Source organism: Budorcas taxicolor, chromosome 6 (assembly GCF_023091745.1).
Source record: "Budorcas taxicolor isolate Tak-1 chromosome 6, Takin1.1, whole genome shotgun sequence".
NCBI classification, from domain to species: domain Eukaryota; kingdom Metazoa; phylum Chordata; class Mammalia; order Artiodactyla; family Bovidae; genus Budorcas; species Budorcas taxicolor.
In genome coordinates this window covers 43,863,270-43,890,054 of record NC_068915.1, presented here as the reverse complement: position 1 = coordinate 43,890,054, position 26,785 = coordinate 43,863,270, and the positions used below count along the sequence as shown (strand labels likewise).

The following is a 26,785-nucleotide window of genomic DNA, read 5'->3' as shown; positions in this document are numbered from 1 at the left end:
TGTAAGGATTTCTGAGCATTCATGTATTTAATAATTTCATTGTCACATTTTAAATCTCTATGTCAGTCTATTGAGTAGAATGTTCTTCCCTGTCCCCTTCATTTGTTTATACCCTATCCCTACCTCAAAGTCAACTTTTAAGTGTTCCCTCTGTATTAATTTTCAACAAGCTTATGCTTCATCTCATTTATTTTGAACTCAATCTAGTGCATGAGGACAATAATAATGATAATATTAACAATAAGAAACATAAGTCCTTTCTACATACTAGGCACTGTTCTATACAATTTGCATGGATTAACACAGCTGAATCTCAAAATAACCTTACAGTGCAAGTTTATTATTATAATATGCTTTTCTAACATGAAATTCGAGACACAGAGAAGTTAAGTAATTTGCTGAAGGTCACATACCACATAAGGATGAATTTAGGATCCCAACTCAGGCAATCTCACGTCAAAATATATATTTTGCCTCACTGCCCCTTTCATAAGAACATGCAAATCTTATAAGGCTTTTATGTGCTTTTGATCTTGAAAAAATCTTAAGAAGTCTAGCCATGTTTAAGAACTATGTGAAAGTATGTAAAGGAGAATCCTCAAGAATCATTTGGCATCTAGTCTATGTAATCAAATAGACGACAAAACGAAAGTGAACTTTATTATAATGATGATGGTCAGAAGATTCTGAAGAAAGAAGAGAGTGATTGGCAATAAAAAGAGTACAATACCATAGGACTAATCAAAAAGAAATTCAGGGCATAAATAACCGATAAGCTGTTACCAACAAGGAGGCATAGACTGTAAAATGTCTAGGGACATTAATGTAAGATATTGGAAATAAGAATTCATATAGAATAAATTAAAAATATGTTATTAATAACTTTAAAAAGCTGCCAGAATTGCATGTGTTAGAAATTATAAATCTGGGGCTTCCCAGGTGGTGCTAGTAATAAAGAATCCACCTGTCAATGCAGGAGACACAGGAGACCTGGGTTCCATCCCTGGGTTGGGAGGATCCCCTGGAGGAGGAAGTAGCAACCCACTCCAGTATTCTTGCCTATAAAATCCCATGGAAAGCAGAGCCTTGTGGGCTGCAGTCCACAGGGTTACAAAGAGTTGGACACAACTGAAGCACCTTAGCAAGAAGTGATAAATCTAGCATTCATAGAATTGTAAAGTATAACTTGATTTATGCACTTCTCAATAGGCACAAAATAGCAACTTACCCAAAATTGCATAATTATCAGAATCACTTGGGATGGTTATCAAAACTTAGAATCCTGGATGATTCCTTTAGGGAAATTGTTCTCAACTGGGGGAAGTTTTACCTCCCAGCACATATTTGGCAAAATCTGGTAACAGTTTTGGTTGTCACAGTTGGAGAAGCATTACTGGCATCAAATAGATAGTGGTCAGGGAAGCTGTGAAACAACCTACAACACACAGGGCAGCCCCCTAGAGCAAAGAATGATCTGATCCAATAGTGCCAAAGCTGAGAAACTCTAATCTAGATATTTTGATTTGGTGGTATCTAATGGGATCCAGGAATCTGTACTCCTATCCAGTGACCCAGCTTACTTTTATAAAGGCTTGAATATACCAGTATCAGTTGGAATTATTGAATAACTTTTTATTAAAGAGGGACAGAAAATGAAGAAGAACTGAAGAGCCTTTTGATGAAAGTGAAAGGAGAGTGAAAAAGTTGGCTTAAAACTCAACATTCAGAAAACTAACATCATGGCATCTGGTCCCATCACTTCATGGCAAATAGATGGGGAAACAGTGGAAACAGTGGCTGACTAGTTTTTGGGCTCCGAAATCACTGCAGATGGTGACTGTAGCCATGAAATTAAAAGACACTTACTTCTTGGAAGGAAAGTTATGACCAACCTAGATAGCATATTAAAAAGCAGAGACATTACTTTGCTAACAAAGGTCCACCTAGTCAAAGCTATGGTTTTGCCAGTAGTCATGTATGGATGTGAGAGTCGGACTATAAGAAAGCTGAGCACCAAAGAATTGATGCTTTTGAACTGTGGTGTTAAAGAAGACTCTTGAGAGTCCCTTGGACTGCAAGGAGATCCAACCAGTCCATCCTAAAGGAGATCAGTCCTGAGTGTTCACTGAAAGGACTGATGTTGAAGCTGAAACTCCAATACTTTGGCCACCTGATGAGAAGAGCTGACTCATTTGCAAAGACACTGATGCTGGGAAAGACCGAAGGCAGGAGGAGAAGGGGATGACAGAGGATGAGATGGTTGGATGGCATCACCAACTCAATGGACATGAGTTTGGGTAAACTCTAGGAGTTGGTGATGGACAGGGAGGCCTGGAGTGCTGTGATCCATGGCGTTGCAAAGAGTCAGAAACGACTGAGCAACTGTACTGAACTTAACTGAAAGAGGGACCATTTATAATAGGCTTTGAGGTGGGAAACAGAGATATGAAAGAAATGAAGGGTAAAGGGGAGATCATTCTAACAGAAGAGCAAATCGTACCCAGTAGGACGAAAGATAGTAACGCTGGCTGAGCAATAGATAGTAAGAAGCAATCACAGCAAAACCTCTTTCTGCATGGAAGGCCACTCTGCTTCATGGAATGTAGCTGCATTTCTTCATCTTAGTTCTTAACTGTTGATAATTAACTGATATGTCTTTTCAACTCATTTTATATCCCCTAATGTGAGTATAGATTAGATTAGCCCATGCCCATGTTCATTTTTGTTCTAATAATTTCTTCCATAAAATTCCAATGTATAAAGAAGAGAGGGAGAACAAGCTTTTATCAGATATATCTGGTTTGACATACATGTCTGCTTCTCATTAGTCATGTGAGCGTTGGGCTACTAATAGGGTTAATATTGATTTAAATGAAATAATAAGCATAAAAAAATTAACTCAGCCCCAGGCACATGGAAAGCACTCAGTAAAGGTCAGTGGTGTTTACTATTTTTTTTTAAATCAAAATAACATGTATATGTCATAATATTTTTGACACTATTTAAATGAACATTAAGAAGTGAAGTTGGGGTAGAAGATAAGGCTCTTACAGCAATCTTGTCAACTGATTATTTTGTACATTTTTTTTGATTGATGAGGGTTGAGAAAACCCTACTTCACAGAAAGGAGTATTTGTAAAGGTTTTGTAAAGATGTAAAGATTGTAAAGTTGTGCTCACATGCACATCTGAAGATAATTTTAAATCTTGAGGCCAACACCAAATGATTCAACTTGGCAGGTTAAGTCAGTGGTGGTCTTCACTGTGTTTATGATAAGATAAATAGCACAGCTGAGTGTGCACATTGCTTTCTGAAAGTGAATCAGTTATATTTGCATATGAAATCAATTATGTAGAATATATCATACACTATGATATTTACAATCAATTCTTGCAGTAACTGTATGCATATCAAGGGTTCCGTGGAACACAGTTTGAAAAACCCTCTGGTTAAATGTATATTCCCAGATGTGTATGTTATAAGGTATAGAATAAAGAAACTCACTGTCATCCAGATAGATTATATTATCTGTTTTCTCCTGATTAGTAAGCCTGATGCTTCCTGCATGAATAGATAGTTGGGCTGGCATGATTTTTCTCTTGCATCTTTTTAGATATGTACAGATTAATTGCTTAATAATGCATTCCAGTATCTTTCCAAACACCAGAATTGGTGAGAGTAAATTTCTACATTTCAAGACCCATCTCAACCCTTTCCTTTACAAAATATGGATCTATAAAAAATGCGTGAGATAGAAATGGAAGCTGATTTTAAATAAAGACTTAGATAAGCAGTATTAATAAGAAATATTCTGGGGATGAAAAGAGGTAGGAATTACAGAGGATACAACAATGCAAAACAAAAGGAGGATAAAAAGTCACATTATAGTCTTAGGACTGGTTAGAGTTTTTTAGTTGTTACTCATTTCATTTTTATTAAGCATCTACTATATGCCACATGTCAGTTGCAATCAGATAGACCTTTCAAGGCTTCTATTTTAAATAGACCATAAAGAGTAGTTATTAAAATATATATTGAGTTATAGAAGTAAGTTTCAATTAAAAAAATGGGGAGGTGGATAGAATGTGTTTGGACTAGTTGGGAGGGTGACATTTGAGTATAATTAAGGGGATAAAGGAGAGGGAGATGGCACCCCACTCCAGTACTCTTGCCTGGAGAATCCCATGGACGGAGGAGCCCGGTGGGCTGCAGTCCGTGGGGTCACTAAGAGTCGGGCACTACTGAACAACTTCACTTTCACTTTTCACTTTGATGCATTGGAGAAGGAAATGGCAACCCACTCCAGTGTTCTTCCCTGGAGAATCCCAGGGACAGCAGAGCCTAGTGGGCTGCCATCCATGGGGTCGCACAGAGTCGGACACGACTGAAGCGACTTAGCAGCAGCAGCAGCAAGGGGATAAAGGGGGCCTAGCCATGTGGCCATCTGGCAGAAGAGACTTCTAGAAAGGAAAAATGGCAGATGCAGAGCCTTTTGGCAAGGGAATGCCTGGCATTTTTGTGGTCTAAGCAAGGAATTCAGCGTGTTTGGAAAGGAGTCAGCCTGATAGATGAGGGGTATTGAGAGTGTCAGATGATGTCGATCTAATCTAGGGTAACCAACCATGCATCTTAGTTAGCCTGCAGGAGTCTGGTGATTGGTTGTTGATGGCACCCACTCACTCTCAAAAGTGTTCTGGCTTATATGATAAATTATATGGTGATTCTAGGCTAGTAAGTCACTCTCAGAACTTCGACTCTTTCTTAGAGTCGTGAGAAGCCTTGGAGGGCTTGGTCAAAACTGGGGCAAGAGAAGACTTAGGTTTTATTAGGATCACTGTCTTCTGGGTTGAGAATGGACTATTGGGATGGAGTGGCAGTGGCAAGGGTAGAAACAGGAACTAGCATGTGCAGCCCACTCCAGTGCTCTTGCCTGGAGAATCCCAGGGACGGGGGAGCCTGGAGGGCTGCCGTCTATGGGGTCGCACAGAGTCGGACACGACTGAAGCGACTTAGCAGCAGCAGCAGCATGTGCAGGGTAGCCAGAACTGAGTAGTTTGAAGCCACACAGGTCACTAAGAGTACAGTGGGACTGGGATCCATTCTTTTGACTTCTAATCTGGTGTTCTTTTAAATCTGCCCAGTTTCTCTATTGGTTTAAGTTTGAGGACAAATGAAATGCCTTAGCAGCTCTTTTTCAATCGATTAGACCTCCTGCTCAATGGCACCACCCAGCTGCTGCTTCTTTATACTGTGAGAAATAGACATGAAACACCCCCTCCCCACCCAATCTGTAATCAGCTCATTTTGAGTGCATCAAACAGGATTTTCTTAGGCCTTTCTCTTGAACTTCTGTATTTACACTTTTGGCTCATGTGACCTCTTCAGAATAATCAACTCCATATGCTCAGGATATGCTTATTAACTCATGAGTATGTGATATAAGCTAATGTTAGATAAAGCCTAAGTACAGATGTCAACCTACATTTTATGCCTGCTTAAATAGAAGTGTAAGTATTAGCAGGAATTAAATGGACTCCCACAGGTGTAAATATGTCTATGGAAGGAATCCTTCAGGTTTGCTTGTATTTATTTCAGCTTGATTCTTATTTTATTTTTATAGGAATTAACTTCAGTTTTTGTTCATTGCTTTCTTTAGTTAGAGTGTCTTAACTTGTAGGAAGAATACAAGCCTTGATTATACACTTTCAGTCAACAGTTGAATATGTAGAATGCACGCAAGTGGTTGAGATGCATGTACACATAGATTCTGTTGTAACTATGTCCTTGAGATGCAAACTTCTATGATTTGGGGGTGTGGTGTGTATAAACACATTTACAGACACACTATTTTAAGTAGCCTGTAGGTCCATGGGGAGTTGCCCTGATAGTGAAATTAAGATTTGTGTTCTTTCTATTAGCTACTATTATCATTCAACCAGCAACTCTAGCATCTGACAGGGAAAACACAGTGGCACCTAATGTACTCATTGTATCTCTCCTGGTAATAAAGTAGAGGAAGAAGCTAACTCTCAGGGCACAGGACATTTTTAAGAAATGAACAGATTCAATGTTATTTTTTATAAGAAATATGTGATGTGATGTAAGATGGTCTTTAGGTCTTGATTATATTTCTGTTAGACATATACACTTGAGATTAAGGTGTTTTTTTTTTTTTTTCTTGCCTTCAAGTGACCATCCCATTTTCAAAGCCCTTTATTCCGTATGCTAAACCAAATCTAGTGGATTATTTTAGAGGCTCTTCCTATCCAACAGGGTAGCAGTTAGCAACCTATAAGAAGTGCCATGTGGGGATTCTGCCCAATTTGGAGTGTGAGAAGATGGGCAGACATGCTGTTAGTACCCATGCCTGGGTGTAAAAGAAGCAAGAAAAATCACCATGGAAGGTAGAGCACTCGAGGAGAGAAAGAGAAAAAAGAGTTGTTTGAAAGTGGGTTTTCCCTATGGCTGAATCATGTTAATGTTTGGTAGAAATCAACACAATACTCTAATGCAATTATCCTTATTAAAAAAAAAATGAATGAAGCAAAAAAAAAGTGGGATTTAACAACCTTTTTAGCAAAGACTCAGACCACTCAGAGCAGACATGTGCAATAAACAATTAGTGAAGTGCTATCTGTCCAGTGTAAAGTGGTCTTTTAAAAAATTGAAAACTTCAAATTCTATTTCAGGGGTTTAATCTGAATTGTTATTTTTTATTTCAGAAAAATTTTTTTCTTTATTTTGAATTCAGCTTCTTGCAAATCTTGAATCAAACTTTATATCCCAAAACTGACTTTGTTACATGCAAATGTTTTGTCTTTTTGTGCATGAAACAGAAGTATAGAACTTTATGTATGGTAATTCAGGAAGGGGACTCCTATGGTCACTTGTATTCCTTATTTAAGCCCCTGAATCTATCATAAAATTCACTTTCTTATGTAATTATTTCAACTCCTGGTAGTGTCTAGTGGAACAAATAATCCAAAATAGTGGATAATCCAAAAATGTCATTTATATTTGGCTTCAGAACACATTACCAGATGTTACTCTAGCCGATTTCCCTTCTTAATTAGGCCTCACTTAAAGTAGGAGTTAATTTTGTCTTCATTAGCTGCTTCCAAATCAGCAGTATGGGGCAGGAAGGAAGCCTAAAGCTTGCTGGGAATTTGGGAGGAAGCTGGCCCAGTGCTGAAATTCGGCTGTAGATCGTGCTCAAAGAATGGAGTTCAAATATGGCTAATCAAGATGATGGGCATATACACCAGAGATGTTTATTGAGCACCTTCTTTAAGAATTCTAAGACCTCTATCAACTGTTTGTGTTTTTTTCTCCTTATTACTCATGAGTGCAGAAAATTCTGTCATAGGAATTTGGCAGATAATAACCCAGAATTTTATATAGTAAAAAAGTGGAGGCTCAGAGAGGTTAAGTGACCTTTCATACAGATTGATCTTGGAGTAAACAGTAGTGCCTAAGGAACTGAAACTGATTAGTGAATGATAAGAAAACACCACTGTTTCCTTCTTATTGATGATTGGAATAATAAGGAAGAGTGAATTCTCCTGGCCCAATTTGCATTAAGAGTGTTAAGATAATGAAGCTGTGATTAAATGGCTATTAAACTATTTTTATCAAACAGAGATCAAGCAAGTGTGAGAATCTGGGGACGCAGAGTGTAATTGCAATTCTACAAGATGTGGAAAAAATTACTATCCTAAGCAGGGCATGGTCCTTCCAAAATAGCCTGCATTAAAAATATTCAGGATACCTCATGCAGTTTTCACTCTGTGTTTCTCCCTTCAGGTGTCAGGATCTCAGAGTCCCTCATCTCCTCCTTAATTTAGTGGATTTATTCACTCTGTGTGCAGTTGGGTGAGTTGAATGCATTGTCTGCCCCACCATGTGTCACTGGTTGAAAGATCCTTTTGCCAACTGTTCACAAAAGAAAAAGGCCCAGATATTATATACTGGATCCCAAATTTCAATCTTGAGGTGACTTGGGACATGCAAGGGGGCAGAATCTACCTTTCTTCAACCGTACCTTTTGAATTATATCACACTTAGTGCAATTCATATAGGGACCCGCAATCCCAAAGAGAAGAAATGAATTTTCTGGCGTAATTGACTGCTCTGAACGATCACTTATGAGACACAGCACTGTTGCAGATTTGGGCGGGGGGTGGCGGTGTGTGTGCTTACTCACTCAGTCATGTCTGACTCTTCGTTGTGACTTGATTGCCTCACACTTGCCTAGTTCCCATTTTCATTTCTGCCTTGCTGCCCCCACTGAGACTGAGCTGTTTGTGCGACTGTAGATCACCACCCAGTTGGTGATCTGCGCTCTCTTTTTCTCCACTTGGCTTTTCTTGCCTTCAGTTATGTGGAACTAATACATATGTATATATTTTTTATAAAAACAGTGGAAGTGTTAGTCCCTCGGTTGTGTCCAACGCTTCATGAGCCCATGGACGGTAGCCCACCAGGCTCCTCTGTCCATGGGATTCTCCAGGCAAGAACACTGTAGTGGGCTGCATCCATAGATTGAATCATTGCAGGCAGATTCTTTAGCACTGAGCCACCAAGCAGCTCTATACTGAAGCAATAATGGAAAGCAAGATTAATTGTTTAACAGAGTTCTTTTTGTCAAATGCATCGCCTTCTCTGGGGTGTTCAATTGTTGAAACTCATGTCGAACTAATTGAAATTGTCAGAATAAGGTATAATGTCCACTCAACTTTACATGTACAAATATCTGTTGAGCTTCAACACAAAAGTGTCATTAAACCTTCCTCCTAGTCTGCTCTGATGAAAGAAAACAGAATTTGAAATCATAGCATTCGTTTCTTTCTAATTCAAGAACAACTCTATCAAAACATTCTTAGAGCACCTCTCTGAGTAACACATATACAAGGATGATAAGAAAATGAAAATGTTTGATAATTATTTCTAATGGACATTGACTATAATGATTACAGTCCCACTGTTCCATACTGATTTAAGACTAGCCTACCCACTTCACATACTTCAACACACACACACACACACACACAAATATACAATGCCAGTCTTCCATTCCACAAACTCTTCCCTCCCATTGTAGTTTCAGAAGAGAGGAAAATTTAAATAGCTGGTGGTTTAATCAGGTCTTGTAAATTAATTATGACATTATCAAGCTCCAGTATTTCTGCCATTGTATTTGGTGTACATTCACCTGGGCTTATTAAAGAAATTGGAGAAAACTAGTTAATTTAAGTGTTCTTTGTCATTTTGACTTGATTGGAATTATCATGGTTTGTTTACACTAGGGATAGAACTAAGATGCTATTGTATTATGTGATTGAAAGCAAATAGGGGCTTGTAGTATTGCTGGGAAGTCAAACACAAAATGTAAATCGGAGTAAACAAAATTACTCATTTATTGGTAAACATGCTTAACTATTTTTGCCTAAGTTCTTTTTGAACTTCAGTGAAATAAGCCTTTCTGGAAACTGGGTTATCTGGAAAAAATGTCCAATTTATTTATTTAAACTGTGTGTGTGTGTGGTTGTGTGTATGTGCATGTGTGTGTATGTGTGTGTGTGTAAGCATGTCTGGTATGTTTGAGACATTTTCAAAGACTATATTTATTAGATAATATGGAGATACTTATATTAATGTAAATCTCATGATTTTGAGATGATTTTAAGCAATATATTTAATTCAAATATAAGTTTTATTCAGAATAGTTCAATAACCTGAATTTGGTTTCTGGTACATGAGGAAATTTAAGTTAAAATTAAAAGGGAGAGATTGGCATCTTTGGATACCAGATTATGATCCCCCAAAGAAAATAGGGGCAGATTATTTCATGATCTTTATTATTATAAGTTTGCGTGGACAGAGGCCAGAAGAGTTGAGGGTGAAGGGGATGCTCAATAAAGTCTTTCTACTCAGCTGAGCAATTTGGATTGTAAAGAATTGATCAACTTTTGGAAGGAAATGGTACCTTTTTGAAGTTTACATTTCACGCCTTCTGGTTAAAATTTACCTCCTGCACTACAGTCTAAAAACTCATCGAACTGTCACTCCACCCTGTGTGTCTCAAACCACTTAACTCACAACGTCAAGTCCAGGGGCATTAGGGAAACTGAAACAAATGTTAAAAATGCCGAATAAACTCTACCATGAAGAGCATATATTGCTCTTCTTGGCTTCTTTAATCCAAAAGAGAAAGAGGTTCATAGTTTTGCTCCTGGATGGAGACTTATCAGTAATGAGGGAAAACAATTTTTATATGAAAATAGAGTGTATACGTGAGAAAGGCCTGCCTAATTTCTCTAGTAATACAATTTGATTTTCTGATTAGCTGTCCTATTCTGTGATTCTTGTAATTTTGTCAGGTCAATTAACTGGAGTTCAGTGCTAGAGAGAAAGGAAGTATGGGCACTGCTGGCTTCATTAGATGTCAGCAGCTTAGGTGCATTTTGTAATAGAATCTGTGTGGGATAATTGAGCTGATATTGTTAATGTCATAGTGTACAGAACTTAAAAAATGACTTAAGAAGCAGGTCAGATTGGACAACATGAAGTGCTTAAAGAAGAAAGGGAAACTAATCTACACAATATATATTTTAGGCATAAAAATGCAGATCAGTGAATTACTCAGCAAGTAATCAATAACTTACTATATTGTATGCCCAGCATTGGCATTGGTTGCCCAGGTACACAAGAATATAGTACATTGCCCTATCAACAAGGTATATAAGCTCTAGTTTGGAAGATCTTGAGGTGGGTTTTTTTTTCTTTTTACAGAGTGCTGAAGTAAGCAAATATTATCTTTTAAAACATGTTGTTTACAGGTTCTTTCCTTTCATTGATGGGTTCTCAAAGGGGCAGAGTTTTGTCTTATTTCTCTTTGTGTCTCCAACACCTAGCATGACTCTGACATATAGTAGGTGTTCAAAAATGTTTGTGCAATAAATAACTGAAAATCAGCTTTCCAAGGATGTGTTGGTGGGAATGAGTGTGGCAGGTGGGAAATTGAGTTAAATTTATATTTGCAAGAGCCCCTGTTGGAAGGAACATTGCCCTAGAAAGTACCCTTGGTCTTAAGAAATGAATACGTTTAAGATATGCTACAAATAAGATCCTACTTAGTGCCTGGCCAGGTAAAGAGGATTCAGGGTAGTTCCAGAGTTAAGGATCTGTAGAAATGTTATACACACCCAGAAAGTCAAGAGAAACAGCAAGTTTTTTTTTTTTTTTTCTGAGAAAAGTCCTTAGTTTGAATTTTGAGACAAGGAACCTCTTATCAGGTAGAAATGTCCAATAGGCAATTATAGATTTATGACTAAAGTTGGGAAAGATGTCAAGGAGAGAAATAAATGACTGTGGAGTGTTCAGTGATGAAATTATAAATGAAATCATGAAAGTGTATAGTTTCTCTTGGTATACTTCAGTTTCGGGCAGTGTTTGAACAGAGAATTATCTGAACATTTTGATGCATATGCTATACAGGAGGCTGAAACACTATCGAAGCACTGTCTGAAGCTACGGTAGATAATGGTTAAAATGCTCTCAACCCCTGAGGTTCTCTAAATCTTCTCTTTTAGTTAAGAAAACAAGACATAAATACGAGAAAAATGACTGAACAAGACAGAATCACATTTAGCATCATTAATACTGACATAACAAATAGCTAAATTAGAAAGCTTAACAATCAGAGATTGGTCCAGTAGAGGTATTAATTGATTGTATGATTCAGACCAAAAGGGAGTTTGGAATTTGAGGAGGACATGATTTTTGTTATGGGATAAATGTTCCGAATTTCATGTATCATGTACTCATTTGGTTAAACATATTCAGTCTATGCTGATTAATAGATTACTCATCTCCCAGGGTCAACTCACTCATGTCTTCCTCTGTTTTACTGTTTTTGCAGAAGATAGATGAAGAGAATGAGGCAAACTTGCTAGCGGTCCTCACAGAGACACTGGACAGTCTCCCTGTGGATGAAGACGGATTGCCCTCATTTGATGCGCTGACAGATGGAGATGTGACCACCGAGAATGAGGCTAGTCCTTCCTCCATGCCTGACGGCACCCCTCCGCCTCAGGAGGCAGAAGAGCCGTCTCTAGTAAGAACCCTTCCTACTGTTTAACAGGAATTGGAGTTGCCTCTGGCTACCCGCTGCATGGGTATGATGTAGTAACAATAAGGTTTGGATTTTTCATTTAGACTCATGCCAAAATAATCCCCAAGCATACTCAGAGTTGCAAATTCTGTGATTCCCTGTTGAAAACTGTTGATAATGCAGACTTCATGAAGTCTTACTGCAGCTTTTGGAAACTATCTTTTGCTGTTTATTTGTAGGTTTTGATGTCTTAATATTATTTATGTTAATGATTAGAAACTTAGAAAATGTAGATGACTAAAATAATAGAAATTTCACCTGTAATAGCCTCTAATATCAAAAAGGATCAAAATCTCCTCTTGTTTCAAGATGTATCATGAGCATGTTCAGGAATTTTAAATAGATGCATAGTTTTGAATGGTTGCATAGTATTTTATTGTTCAGAGGTGAACCAATTCATTAAGCAATCCCTTATGGTTAGTTATTTAGTCTTTTTCCTATTTTTTTTCATGATCATAAATTGCATGATAATTGATATATTTGTAGTTTTATTCTCATGCATATTATTTTAGAAATAGCAGGTAGATCAAAGAGCATGCAATATTTTAAGGCTTTGCATCCATAATTCTTACGAAGATTAGAAAATAATAGCACATTTGAAACCTAAGTTTCCTAAATTTATGGTAGGCAATGAAGAGTGGATTTGTTAGCAATGAAGAGTGAATTTTCTTTTCAAGGCAGTGCTCAACCAGGATTTTATTAGTTCTGAGACACAGTTTACCTTCTCAGCTATGGTAGCCATTTGTCACTTGCCATAAATCTGATGTAAGAGCACATAATGTAAATTATGAAACGTCATCCTGCAGACTTTAATAATGTGCTTTGGCCTGCCTTATAGTTGCTGTTTCTCTCCCATCTCTAAGTTTTTAAATGTTAAAAGCATTCCATATAATATATTCCATATATTCCTTTGCATTTTGAGATTTCTGGTCTGGAGGAGACTGTCTTATAAACAATGATAACATATGTATCTCCCAATTTTTCCTTGTGTCAGTGGCATTGGCTTTGTTCTCTAGTGCTCTGATATAATAATACCCAATCATTTCCATCCACACCATGGTTTCAACTGGGAGGGGTTGTTAACTCAGAGTCATACTGCATGACCCAGCAGGGAGGTCCTGGAAGGCCAGTGAATCAAATGAAGAGACAGAGGTCAAGAGAGAGGAAATGTTTTGCCTAAGCCAAAACCCACATCTCCTAATCTACAAGCCAGAACTCTACCTTCTTAAAAGTCCGTTTTAGCGAAACTTGCTCTTTTAGCCCAAATATTATTTGAATCAGTAGTGTTTTATGCTTATTTGAAAAACATGATTCAAAGCATCACAGAATCTTTCATTTATTGGTATTTGATTCATTTGGGTTATTGAGGGGAAAATGTACACACATTCCCCTAGCCTTCATTTATCAAAGCAGCTTTCTCAACTCTTAGGTATTTGGAATCTTTTAAGGAAGATTCTTTTGCCTTGTTTTATCTAAAGAAAAATTAAGGTAGACACAGCTGTTTTAAATGTGGCAAACAGTAACACTTTCACAATTGGTAGTGTAATACCCAACTTTTTCTAATTTTTAAAAAATTAGTTTCCTTTAGTGCTATTGTGCTAAGGTGTTCTGTGATTAGAGTGAATCCATTTTTGTAATTATAATTAATTTGAAGGTTAAAGTTTTAGTAGCTTATTCTCATGCTTAAAAGATGCCTAACTTTTCTCGCTTTCCCTCCTCCTGGATCTGTTTCTAGCTTAAGAAGCTCTTACTGGCACCAGCCAACACTCAGCTAAGTTATAATGAATGCAGTGGCCTCAGTACCCAGAACCATGCAAACCATAATCACAGGATCAGAACAAACCCTGCAGTTGTTAAGGTACAATTGTAAAGTTTTTTAATACAGGAGGGGAAGTCACAAGGAGGTTTTGCTTAAAGCTATAAACAGTAGGCTCCTATGTATTAATTCAGCTGGAATCCTGCAGAGACTTCATAATGGTGAAACATTATAAAATGGGTCTCCAAAAGCAGTAGTCTAGCTATTTGAAGCTAGGAAGAGTTCACTGATGCTTTGTCTTTGGACAATTGAAATGCAAGTTCTACCATCTGTTACTTCATGCCTATTTTATTAATACATGCAGCAGCGTGGGCTACAATAAAATTTGCTGATAGGTTGGTATCATCTATGAGTGTCTTTAAGATGCTGCAGTGCCATTTTGCCAGCTGTCTAACCTGAGAAAGATTGCTCAGGAATCACTGCAAAAGATCTATCTCTGCCATTAATTGGATGGAATGCTGGCAATGACATAATTCAGTTAGCGGGCTGTATTAAACAATGTTTGTCTTGCCATTCACTGTGAGTGAAAACGGAGCGTTAAGGGGTACTTAAGAGAATTGTGAATACTGGGCTCTGGCAATCAGTGGCAAATTAAGGTTTAAGCCAGCTTTTTTTTTTTTTTTTAAATTCACAGTAAAGGCGCTGTAGGGTCTTGTTAGTTACATGTTGCTGAGTAGGAACATTGAAATGTAGGAGAAATGAAATAAAAAGCTGTATAAATGTCATTTAGGAATTTTAAATGTAATTTTCTTTCCTTGTTCTGCAAACAATTATTCACAGCTCATAGATCTAGTACACTTAGGCTGAACACTTCATTGAAAATCTCATCTCTTCAGAAAACCTATATCCATTTTGATAAGGTTCAGTTCACTAATTTTCCCTTTCTTTATGCCTTGTTTTTAAGACCGAGAATTCATGGAGCAATAAAGCGAAGAGCATTTGTCAACAGCAAAAGCCACAAAGACGTCCGTGCTCAGAGCTTCTCAAGTATCTGACCACAAATGATGACCCTCCTCACACCAAACCCACAGAGAACCGGAACAGCAGCAGAGACAAATGCACCTCCAAAAAGAAGGCCCACACACAATCGCAGACGCAACATCTACAAGGTAGGCTGGACCCCTGAACACCCACTGTTGGTAAGGGTGGTGAGGGCAGAGCAAACCTGCTCCAGGCTGAGGACACCCAAACCTCAGGCTTCTGTTCCATCGGTGTCTCTCTTGACAGAGAGTTCAACACTTTATGATAGTAGGGAAAAAAAATCCTTCCTTGGACCCAGATTGACCATATCCTATTCAGCTGAAATGCAGCCCAATTCACAATCCCCTAAAGGCACCTGAAATATTAGCCAGGTTGTAGGAGATGGGGAGCAGAGGGAATTGCAACATCAGGTGATGTTGGTAGGAATCTCTGAATTGCTGAGATAACTGAAGTTCTGAGCAAGCTGGGCTAGCCAATTCATGAAAAAGCTTTGATTTTTTTCCCTTCCAATAACGGGGGTAAAAATGAGGCACTGTTGATTGCTGTTTATGCTTTAAGAAATAGCAAATAGTACTTAGGCAGTCACTCCCAGTTATGATGTACATTCTATTTTTAGACTACATGGCACACTCACACATTTTATTTTGTAACTATCAATTTGGAAATTCCTGGATATTTAAAATTTTTTCTATTTAAAAATATATTGCTTATATACTAAACATCTGGGTTGATTTCTATTGTCCCCATACGTTACTGAAAAGCTGACGCTCCTGAGCAGAACAGGGTGATTTGGGGAAAACTTCTGTTGGCAAATATAAAATTTTCTTTATTTTTGGTGTCTTCCCTCAAAGCATTCTAGTTGTAGAGGCCCAAAGAGAGCTCATAGAAAGTTGCTGTTCCTTTAATATATTTAACTTCCACATTATCTGTTCCTCTGACTTTGTAGTGGAAGTAGACACATTCTAAAATAGCAATTATAAACATCCACCTCTTTTTCTTCCTTCTGTTTCCCCAATTCCCCTTCCAGCTGCAGAGTGGTAGCCCCTGATCCCTGTTTTGAACCATGATTATTTCATACAGGTATGCTGTTGCTGCTGCTTTTAATACATCTTTTCTTTCCCAGTGTTTTGAATTTCCCTCTCTCATTCCTACTTCACCATAAGCCGGGGATTTTCATATTCCTTTAATGTTTTTAATTGGCTCTTCATTAGGTTTTCCTTGGTGGATATCTTGAAATCACTGTCCATCCCTTTCTATCAGTTCAAGGAACTATACTTATCAAAATGAGCCATAGTCTCTTAGTTTGCTTCCCCCTGATTGGCTTCTCAAGCACACACACTGGAACAGTTTTCTTAGCTCAGGACCAACTGTGCTGTGGGATTCTAGGCCCTGAATTGAAGGACTCACTGGACTAGTCGTTGCCTGGTCCTGGTCATGCATTCATTTTCTAGAGCTGAATTTAAAGCTGCAGACTTGCTAGAGCCCTTTAGTGAGTGAGCCTAGTCCAGCAGCACATTCTCTGAAGTGTGTGCGGGGTTTTCTGTTGTTCTTTTTTTTTTTTTTTTTGTCCAGTTGGTCCTTTTGGATTTTGAGGATTTTAAAACTTTGTCAGTCCACGCACCACTAAATATTACTGTAATCTGTTACAAACCATGGCAGTGAGAAATTAAGTTGGCCTTTGAAGGACATATTCTTTGGATGAGACCTGCTGTATGTAGGTTTTTTTTAATAAGGTATATTTCTGTGGTGAGGCAGCAAAAGTGTAGTTAGCTCAGAACAGAACAAAGCTTATTAACCAAAAAAAAAAAAAAATCCTGTAGTTACTTAAGGTCTAAAAGAAAACAAACCTGTAGCTATGGCTGATTGTTAAAAACCAATAGGATATAAATGCTGAGTTTCAGGGGATATTTATTATTCAGAATTTTAATATAGAAAATATATGAATGATTAGAGGCAATAGCTAAGAGAATTTTCTGAGGTTTCCTTACTGAATGTATTGTCATTTTTTCACACTAGCTTCATGTGTGCTTTCTGTACTGTTGTGCATCAAGCTTACTTTCTTAGTATAATGGTCTGGGCTTTGGCAATTGTGGGGGCCCATTTGTTCTTTTATTGATCCCTTTGTTAATGCAATCATTCATCAAAAATATCATGATCTTCATGAAAAAGATTCATTCCTGTCCTCAAGGATCTCAGAGTCCCTGGTCTTCCAGTCTTTGGAATAGTGTGGTTAAACTTACAAAAAACCAAATCAGCACTTTTAGTTTTTCTAAGTGTGGTCTTATTTTGAGATTGGATTCTTGAAGCTATACCCTTGCTGTGGCCCTCATTTGCTGGTTGCATTTTGTCTCATGAAATATGACCACTTCCTGTCCATCTCCTTCCATTGCCATAGGCTTTACTTGTACCCAGCTATCAGAATTTTGGAAATCTTCCTTTGAACATTACCCTAAACCCTGAAAACTGAAATTTCAGCAACTTATTTACAATGCACATCATTGTGTGACAACACATAGTTCATACCTGGTAATATTTGTGTAGAACCTGTATAGATCATCTTAATTATTAATTGAGCACCAGGGAAGTTGGTAAAGTTCCTTCATAAATGTGTTCTTTTTGAAAGGCTCTTTATATCAGATATACTAAAAAATTGATGTCAAATCAGTTTATTTATTGGTATATCTGAAAAAGGCAATCAATCAGTGCACCTAATTTGCGTTAGCTTCATATTTCTGGATGCACACTGGATAGATGATAAACATTCAGTTGCTTGAAAATGAATTTTAAATCTACAAATTAAATATGTAAATACTATTTGTCCAAGTAAAGTACCTAATTTCAACCTAATTTGGACATAAATAATATTTTCACATTTCAAGGGACCTTAATTACTGAGGTTGATTAATTTGTTTTAGTATCTATTGAATGCAATTCTTTTTGATAATAGGAGAAGGAAAACATATTCTGGGCCCAACTCTGCCAGTAACTAGTTTTATGGCCCTGGAAATATCATTAAGCATCTTAGGTCTCAAGTTTTTCATCCATAAAATAAGAAAATTTATTCTAAAGACCTTTTTGGTTTCAAGTCCATGATTTTCATTACATAAATGACTACCTCTTGACCTTTTGAAAGTAGTTATTTTAACGAGAAAAAATGACAAAACCTACATACATATAAATATATCTTTATAGGTAAGCATATATATATGTATATATATATATCTATATACACATAATATGTGGATGTATACCCCAAGTACGTTTCTCACCAGTTTTCTCCTCCTTCTGTTCAAAATACAAGACTGCCAAGGAGAAGCAATTGAAATTTTGGAGTGAGAAGATTCTTACTCCACCCTTCATAATTGGGAAATGCCTCCTGTAGGAGGTAAGACTCAGGAAACATCAGAAGAAGTCGATGAGCTCTCTTTGCAAGTCTATAGGTCTCTCAACTGATAAACGTTATTTTTACTTTAGTTGTCTATCAGATTTGGGGATCTGAACCCTTCTAAACTATTTGGGTCAGTGTTTATAATTTGTCATGATCTCTCAATTAATTTTCAGCAGATAGAATGGTTATTGAGGGAGTTTGGCCTCATAGAAATAACCTATTCTCAAAGCTAGATGTAAAATTATACATTTTAGGGGAAAAATCAACTGAATATTCATAACGTTCTGTCGTCTTGTAGTTACTCTGCTGTTTTCGTGTCTAAACAAACCGTGTACTATATTCCAAATTAAAATAGAAAACATTATTTTTCTCTGATGGTCTTATGCAAATTTTGTATCCTTAACAGTGATGCTACATTTTGGGGAAAATTCTGTTTTCGTATGTTTTCAAATGATAGTCTACTGATGCAAATGTTGTTTGGAATTTGTTTTAGCATAATGGACTGTTGTCTGACTTTGATCCAATATTCAGGGATTTCCTTACTTTAGTTTTCCTGTTTCCAGTTTCCAACTTGACTGTTGTAGAAAGAAACCAAATCAGAAAAACACTCAATATTTCATAATTAGTTTCCTTTTTTTTCCTTTAGCCAAACCAACAACTTTATCTCTTCCTCTGACCCCAGAGTCACCAAAGTAAGTATTAAGAAATGTAACCATTTTCAGAAAGGGAAGGGGGTTCTAATACATTTGGCTACAGCAACTCCATTTCAGTTTGTTTTTATAAATGTGCCATATCTTCCAGTGACCCCAAGGGTTCCCCATTTGAGAACAAGACTATTGAGCGAACCTTAAGTGTGGAACTCTCTGGAACTGCAGGTAAGTCTTACATTTCATTTGGACCTTTTTGAATGGATGAGTGTGTATGTGAAATGTATATTAAACAAAGTATAGTCTCTATGCAATTAATGAAATTAACTAAGAGTATAAACAACATTGAACAAGAAGTTATCTATAAATATTTTCAGTTGTTAATTTTTTTAAGAGGAGACATTTATTGTTTGTCAGACTTGGGACAGACTCTCTAATGTATATTACTGATTTGGATCCACAAATAAACCTACTCCCAATTAAGACACTAAAACTTGAATAGGAGGAGAAATGAACCTTTATTGGTCTTCCACTCAATAAATATGCCAACCATACAAGTCATTTTAGCTAATTTCACAAGAGCCTCATGAAGATGGTGGTGTTTTTGTTTTTTAAGATGAGGAAATAAGGTTCAGAGATGTTAAGTAACTTGCCCAAGATCACAGAGCTAGAAAGCAAAGAGTAAAAGTTTGAACTCAGGTTTACTTGAAATATGTTGTTACTGTTTATTATACTTAATAGTATAATGCTCTCTTATATTTGATACTGTTTTTATGTCTTTTCAGTAAAGGAGAAAAATGAAAATATGCCCATTCACCAAAACAAAATGTTCTTATATATTTTAAACAAGAGCAATTTCCTTCACCACTTGGACTTCTGAATTTATCTGGCCAGTTTTACTCCACATCCTGAAGAGGAAGAAGCTTTAAAAACTTGAACTAATCCCTAAGAGACTTACAAATCCAAAGAGTTCCTAGGCAGACATCTGAGTGGGGTGCAAATGGTACCTTTGCAGTAAGAGCTTAGGTTTAGGTACTTGAACCTCACTAGAAAGTGAATCTTAGGATGTCTAAACAAGAAGTTCCTAGGCTCTGGCCATTGCTGATAAGGGTAAAGGAACAGTAAGTTAAACAAGACGCTTTCAGCCAGAACTGTGGTGCCCACACGCCCCGTGGTCATTGTTGCTAAGTCTAATTTCACACTCTGAGTCTGCTAAATTTCCTCCTTATGAAAGGGCTATTGCATGATTGCATGATTTGGTCAAGCAGTAGAGCAGATAATTTCATGGTATTTACATATAGTTTATGCATGCGTATGCAAGCATAAATATATTGTTACAAACACACATATACACACATGTATTCACATATAAAATATATACACAACATCATTTCTTAAATTAAAATTACACATATGATTATAAGTAACTTTTGTGTGTATATATTATGTACATTAGACTCCTTATCTAACCAATGAGTGAGTATTTGGTGGGCTTATTTTAAAAAGTTGATTGAAGTATACACAGTTTAATTGTTTTGCTTCTGCTTAAAACATACAAATTATGTATTCAAATATGAAACTTTTGGTATAAGACAGACCTTTGCACTGAACTAAAATGTACTAATGGGGGATCCATTCATCTCTGTGGTACAAACATCCCTAATAATGTATCATGGATGGTATTTACTTGTCTTTTCTTGCTTTTTGAAGGAAAAATAATTAAGGCTATTTGTGTGGTAGCCTGAGTGCAGAATCATTCTAGATTTTTATGATTTTTAATATAAATCATAATCATAATTCCCCATGTTTTCCCAGTATTTTCATTTGACAGCCCTTCTTTTAGGAACATACCTTTATTGGATCTTTCTATATAAACTTGTCTTAATCCTATTTCATTCACCTACATAATGTTTTATTAGTTTACATAATTTCAGTCACCAGTATAACAGACATTACCAAATTTGGGAAAATATACTACTTTGGCTCTAGTAATGGCGATGGCACCCCATTCCAGTACTCTTGCCTGGAAAATCCCATGTACGGAGGAACCTGGTGGGCTGCAGTCCATGGGATCGCAAAGAGTTGGACACGACTGAGCAGCTTCACTTTCACTTTTCACTTTCATGCACTGGAGAAGGAAATGGCAACTCACTCCAGTGTTCTTGCCTGGAGAATCCCAGGGACCGGGGAGCCTGGTGAGCTCCCGTCTATGGGGTTGCACAGAGTCAGACACGACTGAAGCCACTTAGCAGCAGCAGCAGCAACAATCCAGTTGAAAGGAATTCCGTTAATTGAGAGTGTTCTGGATTCTGTGTGTGTAAGTTACTTTGGTTTAGAAAGGACTGAGAAAGCTTTCACTACATATAACAATACCAAGCTTTCCATTAAAGAAAACCATTTTTAAAATTTTTCTCTTTTTATAAATAATATAAGCTTACTATAAAAAATGTCAGAAATACAAACTAGTGGAAAATTGTGTATAGTTCTAAATTGTTTTCTATGAATAGTTTTACATCTGTGACAATTTTGTATACACATAATTTTGCATTCTGTTTCTTCGGTTAACATTTTAAATACAGAAGGTTTATATTATCACAGACCCTTTATTATCAGGCTTTTTTTCAGTAGGCTATATAACATTGGTTTGAGTGGATACCTCAAAATGTATAAAAATTTATTTATACTTTTACTGTTTTACATTTAGTTTGTTTTAAAGTGCTACTATTCTGAAATAGCACTAGGGTGGAAATTTTTGTTTATAAATTTTTTACTCTTATTTTTCTCAAAATAAATTTCTAGTACTCATTAATATTGAACATAAGGATATAAATATCTTGGGGGTTTTGATCCATATTGTCAAAAGATGTGTTTCTACTCATGCTCTTACTATAAAAGTGTAGATATATTTGCCTTATTACATCCTAGCTAGGATTGGGTATCTTTGTTTTTACAGTGTTTGCTAATTTACATGTATATCATATAATTTAAATTGCATTCCTTCTATTCATGAGATTATAGTGTTACAAAAAAGCACTTAATTTTCTTCTTGTCAGAAATTTTACTATTTCTCTTATTGACCTAACATTAAATAATTTAATTATACATTTGAAAGGTTAGTAGGTCATACTATTGAGATTTTATAAGAGAAACTTAAAAAAAATACTTGCCACCCTTAAAAATATCTACAGTACAGTGAATTTATTTCTGTTGGTGAATCAGAATTCATCTTACTAGTTTAAATCCCTCTTTCTTAGTGCTTTGAAAGGTTATTGAGTACCATGGAAATCAGTTTACCCATATATATAACATATACAATACCAGCTCTATGCTTGCAACACAGTAGGTTTTGGGAAATACATAACAAGCATAAGACGTAGAGACTAATCCATGTAAAGCATAGAATATTGTACTTGGCTCATAGAAGGTGCTAAATAAATATTCTTGTTTTCAAGATGTGGTCTTATAGTCAGTTTGGAAAATAATACATATTGCCGAAGTAACATGAAGGGAAGATAATATTTAGTGTTTATAGTATTTTACTACTTTCTAAGGAAGGTGGGTCCAGAGATTGGTTTTTCATTTGTTGAGCAAGGTGGTAATGAGTGCAGATACAAATCACATAAGCTGATGCAAAGTCAAATTGCATTACATACCGGAAGGTATTTCCAGCTACAGGAAAATCAAGGGATTAAAAAGAACCTGGAAGCTGCAGAAGGTGGCTGGAAGAAGTTTGAAACTTGCCTGGAGGATGGTATAGGGAGGAAGGGACTGGGGAGGAGAGTTTTGTTTTTGTTTTTGTTTTTTTTTTATGGAGGTATTGTGGGTTTGAAATGGTAGACAATACCTCTATCTCCACTAAACATCTTCAGTAAAATTTGTGTAGTAGTGTTTGAAGGATGGGAAAACACTGATTGTGCCTCAAGAGCATCATCCAAGGGAGAAAACAAGTTATCAGAGGGAACCCTTCACATGGCTTCAAGTTAATTACCATGATTGTGCAAAAGATTGCAAAGAATTGTAGAGAGCATTCAGGATTGAAGAAAGCATTAAGGCAATACCATTAGGCAGTGAATGACAGAGCTGACCTGTGGAAAGGAGTCTAAGCAAGCTCCAGGAGTTGGTGATGGACAGGGAAGTCTGGCGCGTTGCAGTCCACGGGGTTGCAAAGAGTCAGACACGATTGAGCGACTGAACTGAATTCAAGGGAGAAAAATATTTGCATTTGATTTTTACGTGCGTGGGTGGAAAGGGGAAAAGATATTTCTGGAGCAAAAGATACCACATTATAAATTGAAATATAAGATTGTCAATATTCAACATTTTTGATGTATGAAAAAAATGGTGATTTCATGTGGTACAGCCTGAACTAATATACTTTATAAACTGAAGAACTTCAAATGAAAGTAGTTTATAATGATATTTTAAAAAACAGCATAGTTTAGTGAAGTTGTGAAAAACCTTGGCTCTGATATTGGACAAACCAAAGTTCAAATTCTGGATCTGCCCCAATCTAGCTGTATGGCCTTTGGTCAATTTAATTAAATTCTGTAAGATTCGGGATGCTTTGTATCAAATGAAGCTGATCACAGTGCCTACATCTCATTGAGTCACTGTGAGGATTAAGTGAGATAAAACATGAAAAAAGCTTAGTCCAGTGCCAGCATATGTGTTCAGTTAGCTATTCAATTACTAACTCTACATTAAATTCATCTATGGAAGTCACTGTAACTTTCATCTCTTCAACTTTGGCTACCTTTACCTCTTTCCTTTCATTGGTCTTAATATTATCTCCTGTTTCATATATGAAATTATATATTATTTTATATAAGTATTCTTTTTATAGTAAAATCTCCCTAATTTCCCATGAAATTGAACATATACTGCTTTTGGTATGGGTGTGAGATTTACCAAATCAAGGTAGAAAAATCTCCCCTTGGACATTCATTTACTACTACAAGTCCTAGAGGCTAGGCACTCACTAATAGGCACTTCACATATATCAATATTATTTTTTGACTGTCTGTCCACTTAATTGTTAAGGGAAAAATGTTGATTCTAGCTCTGTGGTAGACCCTGGGTTCAAAGCAGGTCTGTCTGACTAGAGATTATGGCTCTTTCCTGAAGCCTGAATTTTAAAGATAGTGGTGGACATCTGTTATGTTAAATAGGTTTTATTTCACTTGCCAAGTGTCATTGATTGGTATTGGCTGCCAGAAGCATTGTGTTGAGAAGGATTCTAAGGCCAAGTCTGTATTCAGTGGGAATGTCATGATCAATTAGTGATGTCTGCCTCTGGGGCACCAGAGAGGTAGACAGGATGGGGACGGCATTCAGGTTGTTGATTTGTTGATTCTTGCTGTATACATTTAATGCCTTTAGTTACAACAGAGCACATGGATCAAGCTGTTACCCAGGCCTTTCTTGTGTTTTCTTTTTCTTTACTCTTGCAAATTTCAGTGAAATTTTCCAAATGTTTAAGTGAAAATGTAAAGAGTCAACAAAATTCTAAGACCTCCAGAATAATCCCTTGGCCCCATCTGCAGAGTCTTAGGGGAACAGGAGGGATGAGTTAGGAAGTTTGCTTTATTAGGTATCACCAGCTGGTCTGACTTTGTGTTTGTCCTAAACTAGCTCATTTTGGCTGATAAAAAAAAAAATGCGTCTCTTTTACAGGTGTAAAAACTAATTTGATTTCAAAATAACTGTTAGTAAAGCAAGATGAGAAAAAAAGAGAATGCTCTTTTGGCAGAAGGCATTTAAATCTATTGCATATGGAGATGTTCAGAGTGTTAGAATTTTTGTTTCTGAAATGGGAATGGCAAAGCAATGTCAGCTCAACACAATGATGGTTTTAACCACAGGACATGAAGGAATTTGATTTAGGTAACAAAGTGAGTGACAACCCCTCCCCAATTTTTATTTATATATATGTGTATATATAGTACATATATATATGTGTGTGTGTGTGTGTGTGTGTGTGTATGTATATATACATATATATATATAGGGAGTTTCCCTGGTGGCTCAGTGGTAAAGAATCTATCTGCCAATGCAGGAGGTGCAAGTTCGATCCCTGGGTTAGGAAGATCTCCTGGAGGAGGAAATGGTAACCCATTCCAGTTTTCTTGCCTGGACTTAGGAGCCTGGTGGGCTACAGTCCATGGGGTTGCAAAGAGCGGGACGTGACTGAGCACGCCTGCGTATAGGTATATATGTATAGACATGGGTATGTATTTATAAGTACCTATATATGTAAACATTATTGTGTTACTATAAAAGTAATAAGAATTAATATAACTTTTCAAACTATTTAGGAAGAAAGAACAAAACCGTCAGCAGTCTCATCACCCTAACACAGGAGGCCTTAGTAATGTTTTCCTCCACTGACATGTATGTTTTCCCCATGGTTCTCATGATAGTGGACTTCTGATTTCCTATCCTTTTAAAAGGTGATTTTGCTGGATGGAATATTGACAAACAGCATACATTTGCTATACCCTCTTGCTATATACATCTTCTGTATGTGACTTATCTGTGAGGAAATAGAACAAAGCAAAATATGAGAAAGTAGTTTGTTTTTTTTTTCCCTTTTTTGGTGGTAGTAGTTGGTAGTTTTAAAGGAAAGCCACAATGACAGAGAACGAGAAAGTGATTTTGACAGGCCATATAATCCATTCCTATGGCTGAAGAAGCCAAGAAAGGGAGACCCAACAAATTCTCTTTACAGCCCATTCCAGTGTTTGGCAACTTGTCCTGACAGGAATTTCTTCCATATTTCAAGCATATCCTTCATTCTCTTGTTTTAATCTCATTCTTCTTGCCTCAACGTCTGAAAAGTGCCTCAGTTTTTTTTCTGGAAATGGTACTATCTAATTTCTTTCAAGCCAAGGATAGCAAAGCAGTTTTCTCTCCCACATCTACTTCAGGGGTTTGGTGAGAGACACCCTGACAACTTCTCCTGCCCCAGCTCTGTGGGAAAGTGCCTGAGGGCCAATGGATAACAGCTCTACATTTTCCATGAGAAAGCTGGGGCATTAGACACATGTCATGGGAGACATGTCAGACACATGTTCCGAAGTTTTTCTGTAAGGCCAGTTTGTTACGCAGTAATCAGGAGTGACATAAGAAATGCTTAAAAAGCAGGAAAGGTGGGAGCTCCATCAGTCAGAGTGGACATGCCAGCCTGGGTACCAGAGCAGGGTGTGGGAGAGGCCCTCTGTGCCAGGGGTTAACACTTTGATTGCTGGCTCTTGTAAAGATCCAGTGAGTCTTGGGGAAGTTAGGGATGAAGAAAGAGTACTAGAGGAACTTTTATAAACAGAATATTAGCAGTAACAATAGCAGTAAACTGTTCATACTGATTGAGTTTCAGTCCTTCCTATGCTCCCTTGCCACCCACTCCGAGTTCTTGAAGCCAAAAGTGTGTGGATGAACTCAAGTCACACACCTAGTCCTTCTTCTTTGGTAAGTTTTTAAGAAAATTAGAAAATCATCTTCTCATTTTCTTTCCTTGAGAAATCTTTGAATTGGCATGTAACATAAGAAAAATCCTACTGTCAAACTCCAAAGTAAGTCTCAGGTTTAGCAAGAGGTTGTGTCAAATGCAAACCATAAGACTGTGTCAACTACTAAAAAAAATCTTGCTGAAGTCTTTGGCTGGATAGTGGAGCACAGAATACAGAATAGAGGACTCGCCATTTATTAGAGTCATTCAATTAAACAAACCAACCCAAAAGAGAACTCCTCAGAGGAAATCGTTTTATATCACATAATGAAACACA

At 36.9% G+C, this 26,785-nt stretch overlaps 1 protein-coding gene across 2 annotated transcripts in view; it reads left to right on the top strand.

Annotated features, from left to right (window-relative positions):
* Nucleotides 1-26,785, top strand: part of PPARGC1A (PPARG coactivator 1 alpha) — a 104,391-nt gene that overhangs the window by 53,886 nt on the left and 23,720 nt on the right. The window contains exons 1-6 of one of the 2 annotated variants that reach the window (XM_052641800.1): nucleotides 7,853-7,872; nucleotides 11,921-12,115; nucleotides 13,908-14,030; nucleotides 14,893-15,097; nucleotides 19,004-19,049; nucleotides 19,159-19,232. In XM_052641800.1, the coding sequence (XP_052497760.1) occupies nucleotides 12,068-12,115; nucleotides 13,908-14,030; nucleotides 14,893-15,097; nucleotides 19,004-19,049; nucleotides 19,159-19,232 (496 nt within the window). In that variant the 5' untranslated portion in view covers nucleotides 7,853-7,872; nucleotides 11,921-12,067. Of the gene's footprint in view, nucleotides 1-7,852; nucleotides 7,873-11,920; nucleotides 12,116-13,907; nucleotides 14,031-14,892; nucleotides 15,098-19,003; nucleotides 19,050-19,158; nucleotides 19,233-26,785 lie in introns of those variants that run through there. The other variant, XM_052641799.1, reaches the window with a different exon arrangement.